The 26,801-nt window shown below is 29.5% G+C and overlaps 1 protein-coding gene across 1 annotated transcript in view; it reads right to left on the bottom strand.

Annotated features, from left to right (window-relative positions):
• LOC108557280 (ETS-like protein pointed) overlaps positions 1–26,801 on the bottom strand; it is a 107,574-nt gene that overhangs the window by 68,472 nt on the left and 12,301 nt on the right. Inside the window, exon 3 of the mRNA XM_017913726.1 lies at positions 20,010–20,160. Within this exon, the coding sequence (XP_017769215.1) occupies positions 20,010–20,160 (151 nt within the window). The remainder of the gene's footprint in view (positions 1–20,009; positions 20,161–26,801) is intronic.

The following is a 26,801-nucleotide window of genomic DNA, read 5'->3' as shown; positions in this document are numbered from 1 at the left end:
CCCCCACTTCTTAAGTTATTATAGACAGTTCGCAAACATAATTCGTTTCGATAAATATCTGTTTATATATAATATGGGAAAATATTTGCATACGTTTTACATGCAAATGTTATTTCTTAATCATTAGCAAAGCCAAGAACAATTATCGTATTTGAATAAATTTTCCATTTAGCGTGATTCATTTCATATTGGATAGAAAGCAAGAATAAAAAAAAGAGGTGTGTAAATATTTCTATTTATAAACTGTATTATTTTAATTGTATCCTTACTCAATCAATAACACTACTTACTTTATTAAATTATTCTAACATTTCTGCAAAGTGATTAGAAAATATTTTTTATTCAATTTGTTACAAAAATTGTTAGAAAACAAAAATGATTCAACACAACTTTTACTAAACTTTAACATTAACAAATTTTTATGTAATCAACTCAACCATTTTGTATAGATGACAAATACTTTAAAATTAGGAAATTTTAACTGCTATTATGTAAACAAAAACTGGACAGTATTGAATATATTTGAGATCTTTGTTATATAATTATAGAGAACAATTCGTGATTCATACAGGATATTCAAAACAGTAGCTGACGGCTGAATTAATAGATAATATCAACAAAAGTCGCTTTTTGTTATAAATTTACTCATGACTGAATCGTTTCAAATCAGTGAATTTAAGAGTTATAATATCATTTAAATTAAATTTTGTAGCTATTTTTTTCTAATTATACTAATTATATAATAAATGCGTTTATTGGCCAATTAATAACAGCACACTATTTCCGATGATAAAGGGAACTGAATCAGTGTTTTGCAAAAAAAAATATACTATAGGCATTCTTTCAATCCTTGATGCTTTCTACAAAATTCATGAAGTCAGTGCATTTAAGAGTTATATCATTTAAATTAAAAATTTAGTTACATTTGTTAATCACATTAAATCCATCTATTAACAACAACAATAAGACACTAATTCTAAGAACAAAGAGAAACGAATGAACTATAGAAATATCTTCAATGACTTCCACAAAGTTACTTCGTTTTATATGGTGCTTTCGTTCGTAAGGAAATGCAATGCTTTTAATTGAACAATAAAAGTGAAATAAACAGTCAACTTACATAATAACATTTACGTAATAACATTTGAAAATATAAAAAAAAACGATTTCAATGTAATTTAAACACTTTTGAAATCTTTGGTTATTGACGTTTTTTGTTGGCAACAAAGATTCTCTACATCATACATTAAAAAAATTATTATCTTTTGCATTCTTACTAACAACTTCGAAATTTTCAATACTTATTGATGGATAACTTCATGATAAAGTGAATTCTTAGGGGCAATGAGGACGTTTAGCAATTGTCTATTATCCATTCACAAATAACCCCCCAACATAATGGGGTAATTTCAAAATATGAATTATATATATTGGGGTAAGAGGTGAAAAAGTTCCCCGACAATAAGGCAACTTCTTTTGCACCAAATTCCATTTAATCATTTCGTTATATAAAAGCTTCGTAAACAGAGTTATGACTGTATATTTATATTTTCTTGTAGAAATTAGAATATAATGTAATGTTGGTGGTCTTTCATACAGTTTTGTGTTTAAAGAAAAGAAAATAGGTTGAATCATTTGCTGCATATCAATTATCCAACGTTGCTCATTTGAACATATTAAAGTTATTAATTCTAATAGCATGCAATTACAAAATATTTGAGAACTGTTATTACGATATAGACGATGATTGTTTTTTTTCTCTCTATCTCTCTCTCTTCATCTTTCCATTTACCTCAGTTACGCAACTATGATAAGTCCGCTTAATCACAGTATAATTGACGATAATTTAAACGCTTTACACTATTAACAAATGCGTCTCGTATTATTAATAAATTCCCCAACAAGATAAACCATCATTGCATAGAAAGTATGAAATAACCGATGCGGAATTGGATTATAGAAAAGTACTTATTAACGTATCACAAGATAATAGGAAGAAAAAAAAAGAATAGAAACGACGCGAACGACAAGAGATGGAAAAATCTATATGCAAAGTTTGTCTTGGCATTAAATGCGAGTCGCGAAGTGTAATTAGATCCAGTGGTTGTTTGCTGCTCGGCCTCTTTCGATGCAGAAGATTGCAATATGTAATTTTGCAATTTTTGCACGGCCCGATCAAAAGAAATATATTTTAAATAATGCAAAATAATGAACTAAAAACTATACGAAGCGTGTCGAAGCCTGTGAGACAGGATGGTTTAATAAATTACAGGTTGCATATTCGTATGCAATAAACGTATGGTATTAATATTAATTACTGGTGCGATAATATATTGTTTTTAATCGCTTTTACTCTCTCTCACTCTCAATATAAACACGTATTTTATATAAATATATTTTATACTTTATATACATTAATCGAAAGATATTACATATATTCTTTTCTTATGCAAATCCGAATACGTTTCTTAACCTGTGATTCCTCGTTGATTACAACTAATATACGGACTACGCTTTTATACACACCCAATCTTGATGTGACTTAATTTATTATTATTACTTTATAGTTGAATGAATTCGAACATACATATTTCAATATCGCATTTGGAACTAAATATAAATTATTATTTACATATTTTGCAAATATGATTAACATTTAGTTTCGATTTGAAAACTATTTATTGATACATATATTTTTAATAGTTCAATTTATTTAACCAACAATTTTTATATTTTATTTATTTTCCAATTAAATTTTATTAAGCTCTGCAATACTCAAAACACATTCTACTTAAATTAAGCTTGTATTCATTTAAACAAGTTATTTATCAAACAAATCTACTTATCAAGTGGAAAAAATCTACTTTATTATGTAATAAGGGCGACTGATAACCGAATGGTTAAATCGTCCTACCCACGATTTCGTGAGCGCCGGTTCAAATCCTGGTCAAGCCAGGCCCTTTGTGAGCCCTCTCTGTGCTTACAGCAATAGGGCAATCGTTCATCACAGATGGACAGTGAAATGAATGAGGTTTAGCATATGGACCTTCAGCCAAGTCGATGGACAATGACAGTGTTAACCTACAAGACGACTGCCAACCAAATTAAAAAATCATCATAATGATAATTATCCACCGAGAAAAATTATCCAATTAATGTCAACCGTGATCTTAAATTTACTCAATGATCACATTCATGAACAGATTATGAATCAAATTAAACGACATAAATCTACATATATAAATTGTAACCAAACCTTCAAATAAAATTGCAAAAAAAAATACAAATTCTCAATTTTATATAATTATTATTAATATATTATTTTTAGGTTGGTTCAAAATTACGAATTTCTACACTAAATTATAAACAAATAAAGTTCGAAAATAACTGAGAGAAAGTACCGGAAATCCGCAAGTTTCTTAAAGTTCTCCCAATTAAAATAACAAGATCACAAATTGCTTTAGTTTACATGTTCCAAAGTTCGTATGAATAACATAGTTCAAATAAATTATTAATCCATTGTTAACAAATTATTTACAGATTAAAGTATTAATTTATAAGGATGTTCGTATGAATAACATATTTCAAATAAATTATGAATCCATTGTATATAATGTTATTTACAGATTAAAGTATTAATTTATAGGGATTACAGTAATTCAATGAGCTTTGAATCACTCTAATTACAACATTGTTTATTAATAATTATTTGTAAACACTAATGTATAAAATTATATGTAGATTAAAGTATTAGTTTATACTTTATACTTCAATTACGTTGCATTAGTTTAATTATAATAGCACTTTGTAAATAGATCAATACCTCGCATAGTCCGGATAATCTGTCAATAACTCGGACTATTTGAAACCGGACTAATCGAAAATACAAATAAACCGTACAAAAAGAAACTTGACTATAAAAGAGAAGAAAAATTCAATGTTTTCAAGTGTTTTCATTATTTATTTGTTCGATTATTTTATAAAACTTTTATATAAATTAATTAATGAGTAAAAAAAAATATGTTAAATTTGTAATACATTAATTATTATTTTGGAAATTTTAATTGTTAATTAGTATTTAAATTACTATAATTATTTCAAGTTGGAAAATCGGATCGTAATTAAAAGAATATCCCAACTTGTCTCATTTGGTGTAAATAATTACGATATTTCTTAATTGTAGAAAAATGATAAAAAAAAGACAAATCGTATCATATTAATAATGACAAGAGTAGAAGTTTGCATATTATAGATATATAAAAAGATAAATAAATAAATGTATGTACGAATGTATAAATAAGTTAATGGATGGAATTAATACAAAGTTATTCACCTCGGACTAATAGATTTTATTTAAAAGTCCGTTGGACGTGGTAAGTGCTCGAGGATTTTGCATAATAAAGATAGTTGTCCGTCTCGTTGCACCTAGATTATGCAGTATTAATAATATGCTTAATGTGGTAGGATGATAATAAAATTGATGAATCGTTTGACGGAAGCTGAATAGATGGATTTTAGGTTTAGGCATCATCATCATCATCATCGGCAGATATTTATTTATCCGCGCGAGATTAATTTGGTCGAATGTGCAAATTTGCATCGTAGGTGCGTGCGTTCGTTGACCATTCCATTCATAATTTCATTTTACAGTTGCAGTTCACCTCTGCAGTGCAGTGCAGTGATAATGAATATATAAATAATAAATGGGAAATCGATTAATTAAATATGCAAATGCGGAATATGTGAGTAACTGTAGCGGCGCGCAAGCAAAATTCTATGCAATTCCAACTCTCCTCCCCCCCTTTCCTATCCGTCTTGTAAACTGTACACACAATTAACACCGGCAGCAGCAGCAAACATAATAAGATTAGGTCGTCATTATTACATGTTATACTTGTTAGATCTGCGAGAGAGATACGTTTCGCTTTAATATTATATCTTTAGGCCTGAACCCGAACTACTCGAACTAGGCCACATTGTAATATGGCAATTCTGCATTGGTTAAACTCATTTCAAATATCATTAGATATGATATATTGCCGTTACAGTATTAAATTATTCTCCGTCAAATTCCGAACCTTTCATTATTATTGTTATTACACCTTGCAAACCTCCAATACTTGATGCTGATCTATTCACATCCAAATATTGAGAACACAACAGTTGAAGCAAAAAAAGAACTGAAATTAATTACACATTTTTGGTGATATTACAATATTATTATTAGTTGTAAACTAAAAATATTATTATTAGCTAATTTTTTCACATTCAAATATTGGGAACGAAACGTAAAATTTAGTAAATTTTAGCTAATTTTTTCACATTCAAATATTGGGAACGAAACGGAAAATTTAGTAAATTTTTGAAACTCCCAATGTTTTAGCTAATCTTTTTACATTCAAATATTGAGAGAATAAAGATGAAGAAAAGGAATCTTTGATGATATAGAATTGTCGAATTGTTTGTAGATTTAATTAGAATGATCGAAGATATTTTATTGAAGTAAAAGAATGAATAATTTGGATGCGAGTGGAAACAGGATTGTGAAAGAGACGGCGGAAGGAGATTGGCGGGGAGCGGCGACGGCTGCGACGACGACGGCGGCGGCGGCGATTCCTTTCACTTTGGTCAGAGAGACCAGGAGAGTGACAAAAGGTGTGCGCGACAAATAAAGACAGAAATACGATAGTAGATGCACATATTAATAAATTTAATCCGCCGTTTCCCACGATCCATGAATGAATATACCTGTTCGAGAGGTCAGTATACCTACTACTAGTTAGCCCCGGGCACTGGAATTAAGATGGCAGGAAATCTGTGTCGTGTGTCTTTGAACAGGAAACACACCGCGACTCCTCGCTCTCACCTCACCTCCATCACTCCTTCTCTTTCTCTCTCACGTTCTTTCACGCACATACATACACAAACACACACACAAATACATATATGCACGATCATTGTAAAACACATTCATATGTAGTTTTATGTGCTGTTAAGATATTAGTTGCGGATGTGCGTTATAAGTCATTGATTCGGATTGAGCAAATCATTGATTTCTGCTGTACGCCGGATAAAATTACAACGGCAGACTCCGGAGTACACAACTAAGTAATTGTCGTATTCGCCACTTTCTACCATTACTTACCACAATCAACACAACACAAAACCTTTCAAACCAAGATTTATTAAAGCTAAACAAATCAACTAAATAATTAAACTCACAGAAAACTACCTTTTTCATTGTCTGTAATAATTTCAGTATTCTCATATTAACTCTATACCATCACTTACAACAATTGGCACAACATTGATTCTTTCAAACCAAAAATTATTAAAACAAATTAATTAATCTCATAGAAAAACTTATTTTAATTAAAAAAATAAACTATCCAAATTTTTATTGTAATGTTTTTAGTTCCCATATTAACTTTTTACCATCACTTATAACAATCAGCACAACATTGATTCTTTCAAACCAAGAATTCTTAAAGCTCAATCAATCAAATTAATTAAACTCATTGAAATAAAAAGCTATCTCATTTTGTATGTCTGTAATGATTCCAGTATTCTTAATTTAATCCAACTAAACAATTGTAAAAAGTTTTGTTCAAACCTCAATTATAAATCGATTTCTACAATTCTGCCTGTTTTGATACAAAATTGTAATTAATGTTGCAGTAAAAGCTTACGGCATAATTATTTATTAGTCAGTGAAATTAAATTTTAGTAAAAGTTTTAATTTATTACAATGTAGTTTACATACATCAACTAGTAAAAGTATATTTACTAAACAACATGAGAAAATGTATGAATTTACTAGTCAACATTTATATAAGCAAATTATTTATTTAGATATTCTCATTTAATTTTATGATTTTTTTTTTATTCAATCGGATGTGAAAATGTATTAATTTATTAATCAAAGATTAAATTAGAAAGTACTTATTAAAATTATCCTTTTATTAGCATACTTTTACGAAATCAGTTGTAAAAATGTATGAATTTTAATGTTGAATCACATGTAAACTGACTTTTATTAAATTTGCTTTGGATTTTCTATGACTACATAAATCCATATTCAGTCCAACAAAAGGTTATAGACCAAGGTCTATCTGTCTACAAAAAATATGATTTGAAAATGCATCAAAACTAATTTCGTAATGCTCGATTCAAAAATCGTTTCACGCAGCGAAGTAGTCTACGTTAACATAGTTCTTCCACCTATTTAAGGTTTACGAAAGAGCAATTACCTTATGATTCAGAGTGAGCCGAGCAAAGCCAGTTCATTCCGCGTTTCATTACATCACAATTTCGTATTATGAATGAAGTCTACGTGCCGCAATATTCCGATACACGTTAGCATTTGCAGGTAGTAATTTCAAATAAATTATCAAGTGTAATATTGGAGAGTGGTGAGCAAGCGAGTGAGAGAACTCCACACACAGACCTACTTTTATTAACATTAACTCGAAAGCAACTCGCCAATACCGATTCATACATGATTATTATTAGTTCAATCCATCTCTTTTTTTCTCTCTCCTAATTCATTTTTTTTTTCTAACTACATAATTATTTGTAAAACGAACACAGACTATTCTATAAACAGCAATTTCATAAAAAATAATTAAATCTAATTTCATCCGTAATCTATTTTAATTGCATCGCATTCTCTCAATTGTTAATAATAAATTTAGAGAGAACAAAATAATGTATCATTTACGAGAAGATTTTTTAAGATGGAGATCATTAATTTTTCGAAAGTTTTCACTTCTTTATGGGCTTTTAAAATCTCGGTAATAATACTTAATAAGCGGAACAAAATAATATAACAGCGCCTAGAATCTATCTACATAATATTGTATTGAATACATGAATAGATTATCGTGTCAGTAAAAAAAAGAAACAACAAGAAATTACGTTGTTATATAAATTATGCAATTGCTTGAATAATACAGTAAATACAACAAAATCTAGTATAGTGCGGATAATTGCACTGTTTGAAACCGGACTAATCGAGGAACTAATTGTTTTTTTTATTTGTTATAAACTAATTTGAAATTAGAGAAACTAAATTTACTGCAATATTTGAAACAGTAAAGGTAGTTAAGAGATTTGCATTAAATATGGGTTGGAGATATTAATAGCTCATAAAGTGAATGATTTCATATATATGAGTATGAAATAAAATCTGAACACAGTATTAACAAGACATTGAACTTAAATCTGTGTAAACTTGTGTAATAAAATTTATCGAAACTGTAATTTATTTATTCAAATCGATTAGTAATATTTAGCATTATTATTCTTAATAAACAAACACTGACCTGTTTCTTGCCGCTATTTCGCACACCAATTATAATTATCAAGTTAATGCTATGCACATAATAATCGTTCATTTTAATGCTCGGAATAACCGGGCAATTCAATTAGTTCACTTTTCTTTTTCAAAATCCAATTTCAATTGAGTAAATTATATTTGTATCAAATTTATGTCAATGAATGAATAACAATTTGCTTCAATATATTGTGCTAGTTTATCATATAATATTAATTAATTAATTAAATAGTAAAAAGCTTTATCTTATTTACACAACGGATTTACCAATATCAAAACCAGACGATTCTTGTTACATTTTTTAAATAACGTAGACATAAAATGATTCTATAACAATCATATTTGAAACCGGACTAATCGAGGCTTTAGAACCGCACAAAAAGAAATTTGATATGTATAACAAATAATTGGGCGTACTAAATTTTTTAGGATATATTTTGTTTAAATTAAAATTTAAATTAAAACCGTATTATATTGAAACCGCACTAATAGAAGCCGCACTATGCGTGGTATTGCTGTACTGTTCAAAAATATAAATTATGAGTTAATATTTCTGTGATTTTCCTATTATTATTGATTTTATATAAGAAAGATGATCGGAATACTCCAATAAATTTTCTAATAAAATAATTAAGAAAATATATCTAACTAAAAATTATATTGTCTTTAATCTACTTGAAGTAAGAAAACATTGGAAATAGAAGTAAACTAATTTAATTGATTAATATTTGATAGAATTTAAAAACATCACAAACTAAATGTATGTAGTTGCAGACCTATGGTTGATAGTCAAATGGGATTGAAACCTAACAAAAACGGTTATTTTTTCTCAAAAAACTATCATATTTATATTGTTCTTGTTATCTAATTTCATGAAACTTTTCTGTCGTTGTTTTATATTGAAAAAAAATAAGCAACAGTAAATTTAAATGAAATTATAAAAGTTACATAAAATAGATGTAACGATTAATATCCGTGCATCGAGTATATAGATAGAAGCAATGGCATGTAGTAAAATAATTTGCATCATAGAATGAAGAAAATACGTACAAGATGAATTAATCTCAACACCGTTACTTTATATATATACATACACCGGAAATCAGACAACACACATAGCAAATGACTTTTCTATAGGAAGTTCGTAATTTTTTTTTAATATAAAAGCATCCTTAATGGAGAGTCCGAGAGGAAGCGAGGTTTACAAAAGAAAAAAGAACCAAAAAACCTGTGTCTGCGCGCGTAGAAATCATCGACAGGAGAGGAGAAAAAAAAAAGTAATAATGCAGCATATTAATTAACAACGTTCGTTCATTCATGTTTCTTTTGCTGGTTTGAAAGGCAGCTCCATTAGTCGCTTCAAATCGAATCGACTGATCAACTTAAATAGATCTGGAGGAAATACGTTTATGAAGCGAACAAAATAAAAACGAAGGATTTTCATAGCAGTTTAGATTAAAAACAAAAGTAAAGAAACCCTTTCGTTTTGCCGCCTCAAATCTCAAATATTTAGATGTATAAAATATATATTTATTTCTATATATAAAAAAAAAAACGTCCAAACGTTTAATTAATTAATTTAAATTTATCTGATATTACATTATCCGTTTCGTATCAAAACGGCCTTTTTGTCATCGGACAATTAAAACCGGGGCCATACCAATAAATACACATTAACTACCGGTGTGTGTTCCCTTCCATTCGCTTCATTTCGTTATAGTTACGTGGAAAATGAGCGTCTTAAATCAAGCACAGAAGTTCTTCCACATCGACTAATTACATCTGTACTACAACATCCAATTATAATTACAGATAATCCATCTACGCGGCTCTAATAATATACACTTACCTGTGTGCTCGTATTAGACATGCACCGAACCAGTTCCTATATAAAGAGCATTGAGAAATCGAGGAGATAAAGAGATAATATCGATATTGATCAAGGACAACAAATTTCTGTTATTAAACAGTACCAACGCTCAATTTTTTTTTCAACTATACATAATTTTATCACATCCATTATTTTTTCCTTCGTTCACATCTTAACATTCTTTTTTAATCAATAATAATTACTAATCATTACAAAATGTATTAACCAAAGAAAGAAATCAATTAAAAGTGTTTTCTATTGACTTTTTACATTTTTAAATCCATTATGTACCTTCTTCATGCAAATCATTTAAAATTAATAAAAATTGCAAAATTTATTTTGAACATATTTACTTTAAGTTTTCTATTGCATTGTTTTCAATTTGAAACATATTAAACTAAAAACATATCATTGAATTATCAACATTTTTAGGGTGAAATCGAATTAATGATAACATTTAAAAAAATACAAGTTTTATTGATGAAAAATTAAAGGCTACCAAAGCTTTGAACTATAAATAATTGCAATACAGCCATTTTCTTGTCTTTCGTTCACATCTTCACATCATTAGGAATCAATAGAATGTGTTTTTATTGCATTATTTTCAATTTGAAATATATTAAACTAAAAAAAAATACGTTTTAACGCTTTCAGGATGAAGATATTTTTTGGTTCTAATAATGAACCACTAGTAAAAACTAACATTAAGGGTGAAATCGAATTAATGATAACATTTAAAAAAAAATACAAGTATCTTCGTTTTATTGATGAAATATTAAAGACTACTAAAGCTTTGAACTATAAATAATTGTAATACAGCCATTTTTTTGTCTTTCGTTTACATCTTCACATCTTTAGAAATCAATAGAATGTGTTTTTATTGCATTATTTTCAATTTGAAATATATTAAACTTAAAAAAATACGTTTTAACGCTTTCAGGACGAAGATATTTTTTGGTTCTAATAATGAACCACTAGTAAAAACTAACATTAAGGGTGAAATCGAATTAATGATAACATTTAAAAAAAATACAAGTATCTTCGTTTTATTGATGAAATATTAAAGACTACCAAAGCTTTGAACTATAAATAATTGTAACACAGCCATTTTCTTGTCTTTCGTTCACATCATCACATCATTAGAAATCAATAGAATGTGTTTTTATTGCATTATTTTCAATTTTAAATATATTAAACTAAAAAAAAAATACGTTTTAACGCTTTCAGGATGAAGATATTTTTTGGTTCTAATAATGAACCACTAGTAAAAACTAACATTAAGGGTGAAATCGAATTAATGATAACATTTAAAAAAAAATACAAGTATCTTCGTTTTATTGATGAAATATTAAAGACTACCAAAGCTTTGAACTATAAATAATTGTAACACAGCCATTTTCTTGTCTTTCGTTCACATCTTCACATCATTAGAAATCAATAGAATGTGTTTTTATTGCATTATTTTCAATTTGAAATATATTAAACTAAAAATAAATTAATTATCTAAGTTTTAACGCTTTCAGGACGAAGATATTCTTTGGTTCTAATAATGAACCACTAGTAAAAACTAACATTAAGGGTGAAATCAAATTAATGATAACACTTATGTAATGCAAAGTTCTGTATAGAACATAATAACTTTTGGTTTCTATTGGAACTTGAACGTGATGGGACGCGAATGGATGCAACAAACACATGAAGATATACGAACGGGAGCGCCCCCCTGAGGCAGGCGCCGGTAACCAGCCAGGCTAGGCCGCCCCAGGTGCAACAGGTTGTGACGTCACGCGGAGCCACGCGACCGCTCCATTCATAACCGCAACGCCGGAGGCTAGCATCTCATTAACATTAGCTACTCTTCTCTCCTCCTCCTCATCCACCTCCAACTCCATCACCAAGAAGTCTTCCGCTGCATCCTTATTCTCGAACCGTACACTCACGGGAGGAAGACCGTCCACTTAAACCCAATCACTTATTGCTCAATAAATATTATCTGTATGAAATTGATTGGAGAGGAAGTCGATTTAGTCAGCAACTCTGTTTTCTACATTAATCTCTTTATTTATGCACGAGGCTCGGTGAAAACTACGGTCGTTAACGTTTCGTTCTCTGTCATTGTGTTGTGTCCTGTATTATTTTTTTTTTTTGAAAAATCATCGCGCTTGCCTCGCTCAATCCTTTTTTGTTATTATGCAATCGACTGACGTATTCTTTGATTGAATTATTTGTTAGCTCTTCTCGTAATATTACTCATCACAAACACCATTCAACCACAGCAGTCAGTGCATTATTACATCATAAAATTAACGTAAAATGATGCAATTTTATTCTAAAATTATATTTTTTTAATAATTTATATAATTACATTTAATAATACAAATCTTTGCGTTTTCCTCATTATTTAAGAAGAAAACAGTTTCAGTTCGGTATATAAATCAATTGATTGAAATTCCAAATAGAGCAATACCTCGCATAGTGCGGCTTCGATCAGTTGGGATTCGCTACAAACCGATTTGAAAATTTCAAAACAAACTAAATTTTAATTGATCAAAATAAACTCTAAAAACAGATAGTACAGAAGTTTCGTTGATTCAGTCTCGTTTTATTCAGTTTATGTACTCAATACATTGATTAGTACGGTTTCAAACAATCCGGACAAAACGGATTACGCGGATAAATTGAATTTATTTGCATTTAATCATTTTATAAAGTTAATGGATAAAACATAATCAAACAACACAAATATTAATATCTTAATCTTAATATCTTAATCAATTCTATTCAATTAACTAAAGCCACACTAATTCCGCAACATTGTAATTATATTTTTTTTTTTAGAACATAATAAACTTTCATATATACGTCGATTCATTCATGATTATAGCAAAACAAGTTTCTTCATCTCTCCTTCAATTTCGTGTATCTGGGTTATGTCATGTATTCTTATTATGTTGTTGTTTTTTTCCTCTCTTTTGGCGCCGATTTCCTGTGCACGATTAGAGTTACCGGTCGCGCGGCGAGATTTGGACCGGTTCAGAGTTATATAAATTCGGTATCAAAAAATTGTGTGTCCTAATTGAAGCTCCATCGTTCGAGTCCGTGAGAAAAAAACCGACTCGCGCATAAGTCAATGTTGCGGTCCTCCGGTTAATTAACATTGAAAAAGTGGAGCTTTTACATAATTAAAAAAATACATATATATATGAACAACTCGTTAATTCCATCCAATAATATCTGTACTAATTGATTATTGGATGAAACATAGCATTTAATAATAATTGCAATTTTAAAGAAATAATTAATTAAATAAACATATATGTTTTTTAGCGAAAATATTCACATTGTTTGCATAAAATTAATTCAGTTATCAGTATAAACTTAAAGAGGAAAACATGTAATATAAACTTATCCAAATCTAAGTTGCAAATGGCAATAATTGCTGAAAATAATCTTGAAAAATATAACTTTATATTTTTCAATTTTTCTATTAATGACTTAAAAATTTGATGAAAAATCATAGTAAATAAATATGATAATATTGATATTTTTTTTATATTTTGTAAAAAATCATATTAGAGAGTTAAGTAATTGAAAATATTGAAATGTAAATTTTAAAGGAACAATAAAGGAAAATAATCTTGAAAAATATAAAGTAAAAACTTTATATTTTTCAATATGTTTCAAATATGTAAAATGTAGGAAGAAAAATCTCAATTTACAAATTAAACTTATACCTATATACTTTTATAGTTGTATCTATACTATACAGGTTTGTGATTTTCCTTCAAAATGTAATTGAAGTTGCCTATATAAAATTATTTTAAACTTTAAAAAACTGTATTTATTCAATTTCTTGTCTTTTTTGCCTTTTACTCTATTTTTCTATTAATGACTCAAAAATTTGATGAAAAATCATAGTATATAATTAGATAATATTGATATTTTTTATATTATCAATTTCATATTTGAGAGTTATTTAATTTAAAATATTGAAATGTAAATTTTAAAGGAACAAGTTAATTATTCTAGATAGATGAATGTTAAATAGATTTTTATAAACATTAATTGAATATTGAACGTCGATCCATTAATCAATCCGTGCAGCGATGGATGAAAACAAAAGAAAAACGTAGCGATAATTGATGGTCGCAGTGAATGGAAGTTTAATAACAAAAAAGAAAGAACATAATAGAGGAAAAACAGATCTGTGCTCCGGCCAAGAATGAATGTATAAATAGAAACACAGGGGATTTCATAGTAAACGAAAATCGAGACGGGAGGAAACCAGTTCTTTAACGGTATTAAACGCTCAAGCAATAATTATAACAATATTATTCAATCCGCAGAGCAAAAATAAATAAATAATTGATAGTTTCTACTTCCTGTATCGAAACGAAAAACAACATACAATGGTTCAATAAACGCTGGATCTAATAAAGATTCACATAGGGGGGAAAAAAATAATAACAACAACACAAGAGAGAGACAGAAAAAATGAATACACATAAATCTGAGGCGCCGATGAAGAGCTCTGAGCAACCTGGTTCCATCCTACACTTCGACGGAAGTGACGGCACGCAGTTGTTTCCAAGTTCCACATACATATGTTCCATCTATTTCTCTCTTCCCCTCTCGTCCTCGCTCTCCGCAATTTACACTTTATAGTCCACTTCCGCCCGAAGCCATGTCACTTGCATCTTCGTAATTATTAACACTATCGCATGGTGCGCGTCAAGGAATAATAAAATTCGTTGGAAACGAGCTCGACTTTTTAACAGCTTCATTAAATTAGATTTATATATAAACATAACTCAGCAATTAAATCCTAGATTTATTATAAAATCAAGGAGCTATGATATATAGCATAAAAATTTCATAGATAAGCACTTTTTAATTATTTAAAAGGAAAAAATATTTTCTTAATTAAAAGAAATATTCTCCACGAAACCGATTTTAATACGATCAAAATGATACAATAAAAACAATTATTTCTTAGTATAATTTTACATCTAAATAATTTAACGATTAATTCACTTAAATTCTACAACAGAGTTTCTAAAACCCTTAGACTTACTACGACCCTTAGAATAAAATTCCTTAATTCCTTTTAATGAAATATTGTATATAAATAGTATAGTAAAATCCCATAAAAATAGTAAGTTTATGCATACTTATTGTGTTAATTTAATGTGGATACAAAAAGTGTTACAAGTTCATGTCTTAAGATTTATTTTTTGTAATGAGTAGATTTTCTTGGTAACTGCTCAAGCTTGAGATCATCGATTGGTAGGGATGTCAAATCGGGTAATTGCCGTAAAAAAAAGGTGCCCTAACAATGAACGGATGTGTTTGTAATTGGCGCCAATTTTTCCGTATCACGTTGTTCGGTCTCCTTTTGCAATTTTTTCCCGTTCACTCGTTCCTTCCATGAGTAGATTCAGAGTCTCGATGTTCTTTTCGGTTTCATTGTGATTCTGTTGAAATGACTCTTTTTCTTATTGTAGAGATGCTTGGCAAAGATAGAAAATTACAGCTCGACCGTTTCGAGTTTGCGTAAGCGCAGTCATGAAAATAAACAACAATTATTCCATACCATAATTAAAATAATGCAAAGATAACACGTTACATACGAAGATAATGTTACAGAGATCTGTTTAGCATAAATAGCCATGGGGCTGAAATAAAGGCCAACGACCGGCTATAAAAACTTAGCCAAAGGCTCTTTTAAATCCATCCATCCAGTCCGCGCTCAGCTCAGCTCAGCAGCTCCAGCTTCTATTGCTAGACTATTTTAATAGATTTCCCCGTTCACAGAAGGCTATCTCTTTCCATCGCGTGCAGACCGCATCGAGTCCGAAAGGTAAGTGCATGTTGATGGAAAACCAGTCAGGATAATGGAGCAGGTGGCGCTGAATCAAGAGCTGGTATTGTTTTTTCTTTCACATGTAACAACCGAAGGTCGTGATGTTTAGTTGCTCATTTGTTTTTACGTTCGGATTTCTCGGTCAGCTAATTTAACATCTTGTTGCGCGCTCCTCAATATACATTATTATTGTTATTATCAAACAAAAACAACCCCGCACCGCAATTTCTATTCTATTCTATATTATTGCGCCAATTTATCATTACGTTATACAAAACCAAGTCCATCTTCAAACAAGCAACACTATTTATTATATATAATAAATCTTCCTTCTTTCAACCTTCATTTCAAATCAAAGCTCATAACACGACCAATCCAGATGGCAGCACTTGTAAAGTACGCACTTAAGTCACCAATGGCGTAACTTGCCAGACAACCTTAGCAACCTGAAAAAGAGATGGCGCCAGAATCCAAGACTCTTAAGTTGCCTATAAGATGCGAGGTTAATGAACAGACTTTATCTGAATATGTCTCTTAGATTAATTGTATTAATAAATCGGTCTACAATGTTTTTTTTAATGCAATTTAATATTGGAACCGAAGATAATGCACGACCGGTTATTACTTTAATTGCTCACATAAATCGCGCTCCTTTTGTTGTTTCAAATGTTTCCTCAATATTCAGAGCCAAACCACAATTAAATGACGGCGAAAAAAAAAATGTTTGAAATATCTAGTCAGATTAAATACGTTTTCCATTAAAATTCCACCTAATTGCAGCAGATGATCGTGTGTTCAGATCGGCGTAACGAGCGCTTTAAATTATTATTACTGCATATTTAGTAGATTGCAGAGTTCGGTCTACCTACCATCAGAGTAAGATAGATTCGAAATGTTGGATGGAAAATTCAGCAACAAATGTGTAACTGCAGATTTCATGCAGCAAAAACTAGTTTGAAAGAGCAGGTGTGTAAGATCGATAATTTCATAGACATATACTTTTATATATGTATATAGAGAATAATTTTCTCTCGCATCCTTCTTCATGGTGAGCCAGTAGAGCGAGATGAAGAGACTGTTTATTTGCACGCGCAATTTATTGTTTTAAAAAATCGATCGGGATGTGAAATATGCTCAGACACGGTCAAGTTATTGCTCATCATTAAATTTTTCAATTAAAAATTGAAACCGATTTATATTAAGAATCTTGACTCGGCCAATTACCTTCATATGAAAAGTTGATAGCTTTACGGAGAAGCAGAAGCAGTTTGCTCTACAATATATTTACATCAATTATTTCTTATATTCTTATTGAGTCATTTATAAATAATTACAGATCAAACTTTTCATTGTCATCAAATGTTTCTAATTATCATGAAATGTAATCATTTACAATTACGTTTCAATAATAACAGAATTTTCTTGCAATTATAATGATTATAATTTTTTAATACTCAGGGTCGCCGTAAGATATTTGAAGTCTGAGGAGTACTAAGAATACGTCCTTCTTCATAAGAAAATTCCCGTGTATTGGGGGCGCTCATGGTCTACTAAGAATTATGCGCCCCTTTTCATAAGAAAATACAATTGCCGCCCCAAAAGACTGGCGCCCCGGGGCTATAGCTCATTTAACCCTTAGGTTGTTATATTTTTAGTTTCCTTAGAAGTAGTTTTTTATTTTGATTATTTGGGCTGAAAAAGAAAGTTACGGTTTTATTGGAAAAAGCTGGTTACTTTAATTATTTGGACGGAAGAAGAAATCCGAAGAATAAGTGTTATTTTGGTTTTTGTGCTTTTGTCCGCGTAATGCGGAAGCCAAATGAAGAAGGGGGTAGGAAGAAAAACCCTAAGGTTATACTAATATAATAACATAACATTATTAATACAATTTTGAATAATAAAAAAACTCACAAAACTGCAATTATTAAAATTGTGATTCATAATTTATAAATGATCTATTAAAAATACGAACATATAATGAATTTATTAATAAATATCAATCAATGAATGAAAGCAACTTCAATTGAATTGCATAATTGTTTCCGCGAATCTAAAACAAGTTATCTTATGATTACAATATTTTTTTATATATATTCATTGAAATATTAATGCATTATCAATCATATTAAAACATATCACATTTTTTCTAATTCAAAAATATTGATGTAATCTAAGCTTGTAGATTATTTCTAAGAAAAAATATTATTATTTCGATGCCAAAAATCCTTCGTATTGGATTTTGTGATGTACTAACATGAATTTGAACGAAAAAGAATTCAAGATTATTGGTAGAGTATGCAACTTCATAGTCACAGGTGCTCGTACAGGTGTATACAATATTCACTAAAGCTATCTCTTACATAAACTTATAATAATTGCTAAAAATTGCTATTGGAGGCATATATGAAATACAATAGTTGCATCAATTCTAATCATAGCATTTGATTAGATGCATTACACAATACAATTGAAAATATGTCAATACTTAATTCAAATCAATTTACTGACGTAACGATTAATTACAATTTATAGATAGTTTACCTACGTCACTCTGTTACGTTATCTTATCACTAAAATCAGTAACATTTTGCAAATAATTCCACTACGAAATGATAAATGATAAAGTTTGTTTCATTGAATTCATTAAAACAAAAAATATTCAGTGTTTTAATTATTACATGTTCGATTTAAACATGAACTGCCCCATTTAATCAAACTAACCCATTAATTTAGGGACCCATAAACTTTATTAGTCGAGAGAGATTGTTAATCCAAGACACTCAAATAGCGTTAGCACAGGACCCACGAAAGTTGTTAGGGCCCACGAAGTTAACGGTCCGCCCCTGATAATATGAAACAATAAAAGTGTTGTAATTTACTTTCATTTATGCCATCTAAGCAGTGTTGCATATATAAAATCGAAATTGATATGATGGAGAGAGGAAGCAAACTGGTTTTAATATCCTGTTCGGACAGATGAGAATCATCTTGGCAAAAAAAAAGAATAATTTGAAAGAAAAAACAAAAAAGCTATTGCAGTAGCTAATAATCGAGTAGGTAGTAAAATAATAACTGGAATCCAGGATGCTATGCAATAATCACAATGTCACAGTATCTATCTTCACTTTTCATGAAAAAAAAAGAACAACAAAAATTTTCCTTCAGATAAGTCGCTTTTGTCAGAAGCAGATTACGCAATCTCGCTTGAAAACTCGGACAGTTTTCAAGGCAGACGAAATAATTTATAATTGTGATTAATCGACAGCGAAAATTATTTGATCATAATTATGTAAATTTATGTACCAATTAATTACGGTCACACATATATATGTATATAATTTTAAAACGCATTAACGAAAGATGTATATAATGCCTAATACATATGGGAACTAAATGGAATAAACTGTAACATCCTCATTAATTCATGACAATGTCCCCCTCTTAACCCCACCGCGTTTGCTCTAGAAAAAAAAAACTTTGCGCCAAACCAGCACAGCTTAATTACAATGTATCGTTAGCCTTGTTAACAGCCAATTGCCATTTGATGTATCACCATATAATAATCTGGACGCGATACATATTACAAAAGAAATAGAAATAGAAAAAACATCACCCTTTCGAATTATGTGAACGCGATCAATTCAATTTACATGCGTTTAGGGTGAATACTTTAACACTTCATTTTAACCCTCCGCGCGTAGATACAATCTAATTTGCGGCTTTCACACACAACACGATATTATAAGTTACAATTAGGTCGTAACACGCAACTGTTTGATTCGTTCAATTAAAAATAGATTAAGCAATAGAAATTACAATATATCAGGATTTACGATATTATTACATTGTAAGAATATAATTAATATCATATTTTAATTAGTGTTAATGTGTGCAATGAATTAAGCAAATTATGGGCAAATAATTATTAATCAACGACTTACCTAATGACGCTTCGGGATCGGACAAATCGCTTATTGATGGCACCTTCTGGACGGACCCCAAGGACCTAGGCGTAGGCACCAATGCTTCTTCGTTATCGTCGCAAATCTCTTGTTTGAGAACAGCCATTGCGACCTGCTCTGGTTCTTCGCACTGAAACGCACAAAATAAACAACATATTCAAAATACGTATTTCTTTTTGCAATACAAAACTAAAACATTATGGTCAATGTCCAGTGACTCTCATTCACTGTGCCGCCAAATTCTTAAAGTATGCCGCGACAAAAAAAAAGGTTAAGAATCACTGGTCTAGTCTGTAGACTAGTCTGTAAGTACCTTGTCTAGAAGTGTAATTACGTGTACATCTTTTCATAATTTTCATAATTTATGACGAAAATAAATTATGAAAAGATCCTTAACAATTGGACAATCGACAATTTCTATCTTCATACCCAAATTGTATGATGTAAAACATGTGCATGTAATAAGAATTATTAATAACAGGTGTATTTAATATTAAATCTCCAAATTCATGAACGATCCATGAAAATCAAATTACGACCAAAACAAGTTTATAAATAAAATGATAACATATCGATAATGTAATTAATTGAATCACAGATATATTTTTTTAAATTACATTTTAAAAATGATTAAAGTCAAAATTTAACATTCATTAATTATTATTTTTTTTTACAATTTTAACAAAAAATTATAATTTCTTTCAAACATTGAAGACCACTTACGTAATTGTTATTGAATTTATCAAATTTACCATAAATTATAATGTTGATTACATTTTCAATGATTTATTTTAACTACTTTTACAAAAATTATAATCTTAAGGGATTTTTGTATTTACAAACATTGAAGATTTCGTTATTTTTTATTAAATTGAACATTTTTACCATTAAGTACATACAAACAATTTCTTTTAACCACTTTTACAAAAAATATAATGTTAAGGGTTTCTTGTATCTACAAACATTGAAGACCACTTATTTATAGAACTTACGTCTTTTTTATTGACTATTACTATTTACTCAATAGAATGTTGATTGTACTCGATTCAAACTAAAAATAAAAAATTAAGCTTTCCGATGCGCCCTTTGCTAGCTTGCTATTCATTATGGCACTCCAGTAGTCGATGATCAAAGTTATTATTTATATTCTTATAAATGTATATCATATTTATGTATAAGTGTTTATAATTTTGATACTTTAATACCGCTTAGTTTGTGAAAGTATGCAATCGTGCGAAAGAGCAAAACAAATATAATCTATAGAAGGTGTGTATGTGTGTAATGTATCTATATGAGTGTGTATGCTTAGTAGTGAGTGTCAGAGTGTATTTAACAACATTAGCGGAGAGCAAACGGATTGATCTGAATGGAAAGTCTGTTCGTCTGTCTGCTGTTACGCAACGGCGCGGGTCGTGCCGAACAGCGGAACAACACTCATTCACGTCTCGCACAGAGTGTGCAAGGCCGACGACGAACGCTCTCAGCTCATTGAAGAAAGCGCAATGGATCACAATAATAATACTATTGAAACTGTGCACCGGCTAGGAAGAGGAAGAGAAGAAGGCTAGGCAAAATAAATCTGATTATGCTCCTCAGCACATTTCCATTCGAGAACGTTAAAATCCGAACACGCAGGCAGCATTGACCTATCCATTCCATTCCATAAGAAAGAACAAACACACCGACTACTTATCGCTATTAACGGCCTATTTGCATCGGTCATTCGATATGTTATTTAAACAAAAAAAGCATACACACCGAAAACAACACCCTGCAATTTTATTCATAGATGTTTATTATTTCCGTTACTACATTTCATTCATAAGTTTCTTTTCTTCGAACACCACTCATTGATAACAAAATACCGTAAACGATTCCCGCCACTTTTATTATATTATCAGAACCATTCCAACGTTAAATAAATACAATTATAACGAAAAACATAAAGAAATTCTCAAAATTACAAATATATATATTCAAATTAATATGCAATAACAATAATTTATTCTTTGTTATATAAAATTCGACTTGCGTTACGAAATCACGAAAACTAATACGTATGATTACGATATTTTCTGTCAAAAAGAATGCAAACACTTCGCAGACATTAAAGTTAAATGTAACTATGATTCATAAATTCATAATTAATCATCTTTTCGCTTGTATTAAAATTGCTCACTAAAATAAATATTTATAGAATTATTTATTTTCTTTTCACATAATAAGCTCACAATATATATTTTCAATTATTTTTGTTTCTTGGCAAAAAAAAATCCTTGAATTGGCTTGAATATGATAAGTTTATATGGCATTTAGTCAACTAATATCTACGATATTTTTAACTACATATTTTTTAACTTTGATAAGGTTATGATATAAAAATAGATGTAATTAGTAAACGTAACAAACAGAGATAATAGACGCATTTTTTTCTATATGGTTATGATAACCTACACTATCCATAAGTTAAGATACCGTGAATTGAAAAATTATAAGTTAAAAATAATTTTAAAAAACAGATTTCTTTGCCTCAAAAATAACTCAATAATGTACAAACGTAAAGCATTCTACTTATTACCTAAATATTGTATAGAATACTGAATTATACTGCTAATAGAACTAGATTCAGTTACTAAATATTTTAGTTCAACTAATTGTTTCAAATTACAATACGCATTTCTGTAATTAGATTTCTGTAATTAATATCAATGTTATTATACGTGTTATCCACAACTTCAAAATTAACTTAAATTACTTAATTTTACTAATTTTATTGAATTTTAAATGATTATATAATTAATTATTATAAGCAAGATAATTTATATTTGCATATTATAATTGTTTATGTAGAGAACATTTTATATAATTAACAATTAACTAATTGTCGTAAGAAATTAATATATAATTAAGCATTACTATAACTGCAAATACTGTAGCATAAATTGTAAAATAAATATACTTTATACAAAAGCAATGAATATTTAATTTTATTCCTGATACAAAATTTCTTGAAATAGAAAATACTTTCTCACTGACTTGAACTTGATTTTTATCGTTTTCATAGCTTTAAATAATAATTTTAATACTTTATTTGTGCATTGGTTACGTCAAGTTCAAAGTGTCTTAGTCGGAGCGATTTGAAGTAAAAATGTAAACGTTTTTAATTAATTAACTAATTAATATACAATATATACAATAATCAATATTTCAAATGAAAAAACAGGTTTTTACAACGGTATTACAAATTTATGAAAAAGAGTACTTGGGAGTTAGATTGATATTTATGAATGGATGAATGAAAAGTATATATGCGTGTGCAGTGGCGAGCGAGCGAGCTGGCTCGGACAAGCGCAGCTTTGACATTCAGGTCAAGCTAGTGCAGTCGCCAAAGATGGATATAGCAAATGTCGTTTCTGAGTCTCGAGCCGTTTTTCAAACGACTCGGCAATTCTATTTCAGGAATACTGTGCACCGTTATTATCTTTATGCAGAACATTAGAGACACACGGAGTGACAAAGGACGGTAAAAGCGCTAATTTAAAATCCCCGCCGTAATAATTTAGATACGTGTCTCAGACACCAAACGCTTCTCTTTCTTACTTCTTCATATCCAGCCAGTAGTAACATTTGTTTATGTTCATATGGCATTATTTTACTTCGGGTCTGCTGTGTATTTACGGCGAGATGATATCACATGTTGGCCATATTCGTTTACAACAAAAAAAAGAAAAATCTCATCTTCGCGCTTACAAACAATGAGAGCACAAATTATTGAGGCAGTCGTGCGTCGAGCGAGATGGAGAGGAGAGTGAAGCAACAAGCAGATGCTTCAATGTAAGAACCTCAGTCATCGGCCTCGAACGAACATGACGCTGATGATATGAAGAAGGGCGAGGGGGTGGACGAAGAGAAAGAAGATATTAAGACCAGTTAGATGAGCCACACGTTCTAAACGACATTAACTTGTCTGAACGTAAAATACACCAGATTATCTGGCATTTTCACGTTTCGCCCCAAAATGTAAACAGTGAGCGTTAGCAAAATAACCGAAACGAATTTATTGCGCGAATCAACAAATAGATTCATCGCTCACAATTCCAACATCTACCAATATAAACATTACTTATTTATAATGGAAAATGGGATCGGCAACGATAATTCAATACGCCAGCATATATATATATATACATGAAATATAATGAATGAGCGCGGACGGGTTTCGAGTCTGTGCTCACCCATGGGCGGTTAGAAAACCAGTAGCAACTATCCTTTCAGCATCACTCAATCTTTGTTGGAGAACTCACAATACAATTTATATAAAAGTTAAGCCTGGATCTTATCCTTCATCGCATGTAAATCTAAGTTTATTTGTTATGTCGTCAACCAATTTTTATATAAAAAAAAAAACAACACAACTCAACAAAAGTCAGAAAATCACATGAGAAATACGTTAAAAGCAACGCATTGTATTGATTTAATCCAGATTCGTATTAACAAAGTCACATTACCTCGAATAGTTCGGTTTCTGTTAGTCCGGATTCACAATTTGAATATATCTAAATTTTAATTGATCTATAAATTACGAACAAAAATAATATTTTTTATATATACATGATCTTTTGTGTGCAGTTATTTATTCGGTTTTAAAACAGTCCAGGATAATGTTTTTCCCGCACTAAGTATAATTAAATTAAAAGCTTAATCCTAGAACTTATGTATTATCATATGTAAATCTAGTTTATTTGTTATGCAATAAATCAACATTTTATATAAAAAATGCTCAACAAAAATAATAGAACAACATAAGAAATATGTAAACAGTAACGAATTGTGTTGAGATAACCCAGACTGAAGTTAAAAAAAAAACTTAATGCATGTAACATATAAGACGTCAACTCTAAATCTAATCCATTTCTACATATAAAACTAGTTTATCCATTATATCCTAAACCGAATTTGATAATAAAATACTTAAAAAAAACTTAAAGAAATACAGATAGAAATATGTAATTGTGTTGTGTTAACATTGAGACTCGTCTTAATACATTTGAATCAAATTAAAAATAAATTCTGAAAAAATTAGTACTCTTTTTGTGCAATTATTTACGTAGGTTTTAAAGACTTCAAACAGTCCGGGATATTGTATTTCCCGCACTATACGAAGTATTGCTATATTTTTAAATTAAAATCTTAATCCTAGAACTGATGTATTATCATATGTAAATCTTGTTTATTTTTATGCAATAAATCTCAATGATGCTCAACAAAAATAATAGAAGAAAATAAGAAATATCTAAACAGTAACGAATTTTGTTGAGATAATCCAGACTGGAGTTAAAAAAACTTACAATGAACTTAATGCATATAAGACGTCAACTCTAAATCTAATCCATTTCTACATATAAAACTAGTTTATCCATTATATCCTAAACCAAATTTTATAGTAAAATACTTTAAAAAAACTTAAAACAAATACAGATATAAATATGTAATTGTGTTGTGTTAACTGAGACTCGTCTTAATACATTTGAATCAAATTAAAAATAAATTCTGAAAAAAATAATACTCTTTTTGTGCAATTATTTACGGCGGTTTTAAAGACTTCAAACAGTTCGGGATATTGGATTTTCCGCACTATGCGAAGTATTGCCGAATAATTAAATTAAAAGCTTAATACTGGAACTTTTGTATAATCATGTACAATAGAACCTCACTTAACGAGTTTAATCCGTTGCAAAATTTTCGGATTTTTACTCGTATAGTGAAAGAGTTTTTCCATACCGGAAAAAAATGTATAATTTGGACTCAATTTTTCATGATTTTGCTTTTCATCTATGATTATTTTTATTTTTTGGTTTTTTATTCGGACACATGCAAGTGTTAATAAATTTTGCACAAAAAAAAAACACAAATAACATGACTGAACACAAATTTGGAAATTTTGTGATCACAATCAACACTAAGATGCAATTAGATTGATTAGAGTTTATATTTGTTTATATCAGTTGTATCAATCAGTTGTATACACAAATTATATCAAGTATATTCCGCTTTAAACAAAGATTACAAAGAAAATCGAATATGGTTAATATATTCAAAAATACAATAATATGTGTACACAAGTTTTAAAAATGATGTAAAAAATCCGGAAATTTTGGAACGGATTAAATTCGTTAAGCGAGGTTCCACTGTATATGAATTCATTTGTTAGGCAATAAATCAAAATTTTATATAAAAAATGCTCAAAAAAAAATGTATAAAACAACATAAGAAATATGTAAACAGTAACGCATTGTGTTGAGTTAATCCAGACTCGAGTTAAAAAAAACTCTAAATCTAATTTATTACTATAAAACTAAATATTAATTATGTCATTAATGAAAATGTATATAAAATACTTAAGAAAAATGAAACAAATAACTTATAGAAATATGTAATTGTGTTGTGTTAACATTGAGACTCGTGTAAAGACATGCAGAGTCTTTTAATATTTTTGATCCGTGCCTCGATGATTCGATAAACATTCATTTCGTTTTCAACGCAGAGTTTCTATTGTTCGATCAAAGTGGCGTTGGAAGAGGTGGAACTGCAACGGAATATTTAATAAAATGCATCCGTAATGAGCCATTTGCATGCGCCGTGCAGTGTAGGTACAGAAATAATAATAAAAAAAAAATAACAAGCATTGAAACATACAAACAGGGCTCGGCCACTTCTCCTATTTATTTATTTATAATGAAATCGTTAACCGATCGAACGCGTTTCCGATTC

Source organism: Nicrophorus vespilloides, unplaced genomic scaffold, assembly GCF_001412225.1.
Source record: "Nicrophorus vespilloides isolate i.1.1-1 unplaced genomic scaffold, Nicve_v1.0, whole genome shotgun sequence".
Taxonomy (NCBI): Eukaryota; Metazoa; Arthropoda; class Insecta; order Coleoptera; family Silphidae; genus Nicrophorus; species Nicrophorus vespilloides.
The sequence above is the reverse complement of the archived record's forward strand: the minus strand, read 5'-3'. Positions and strand labels throughout refer to the sequence as shown.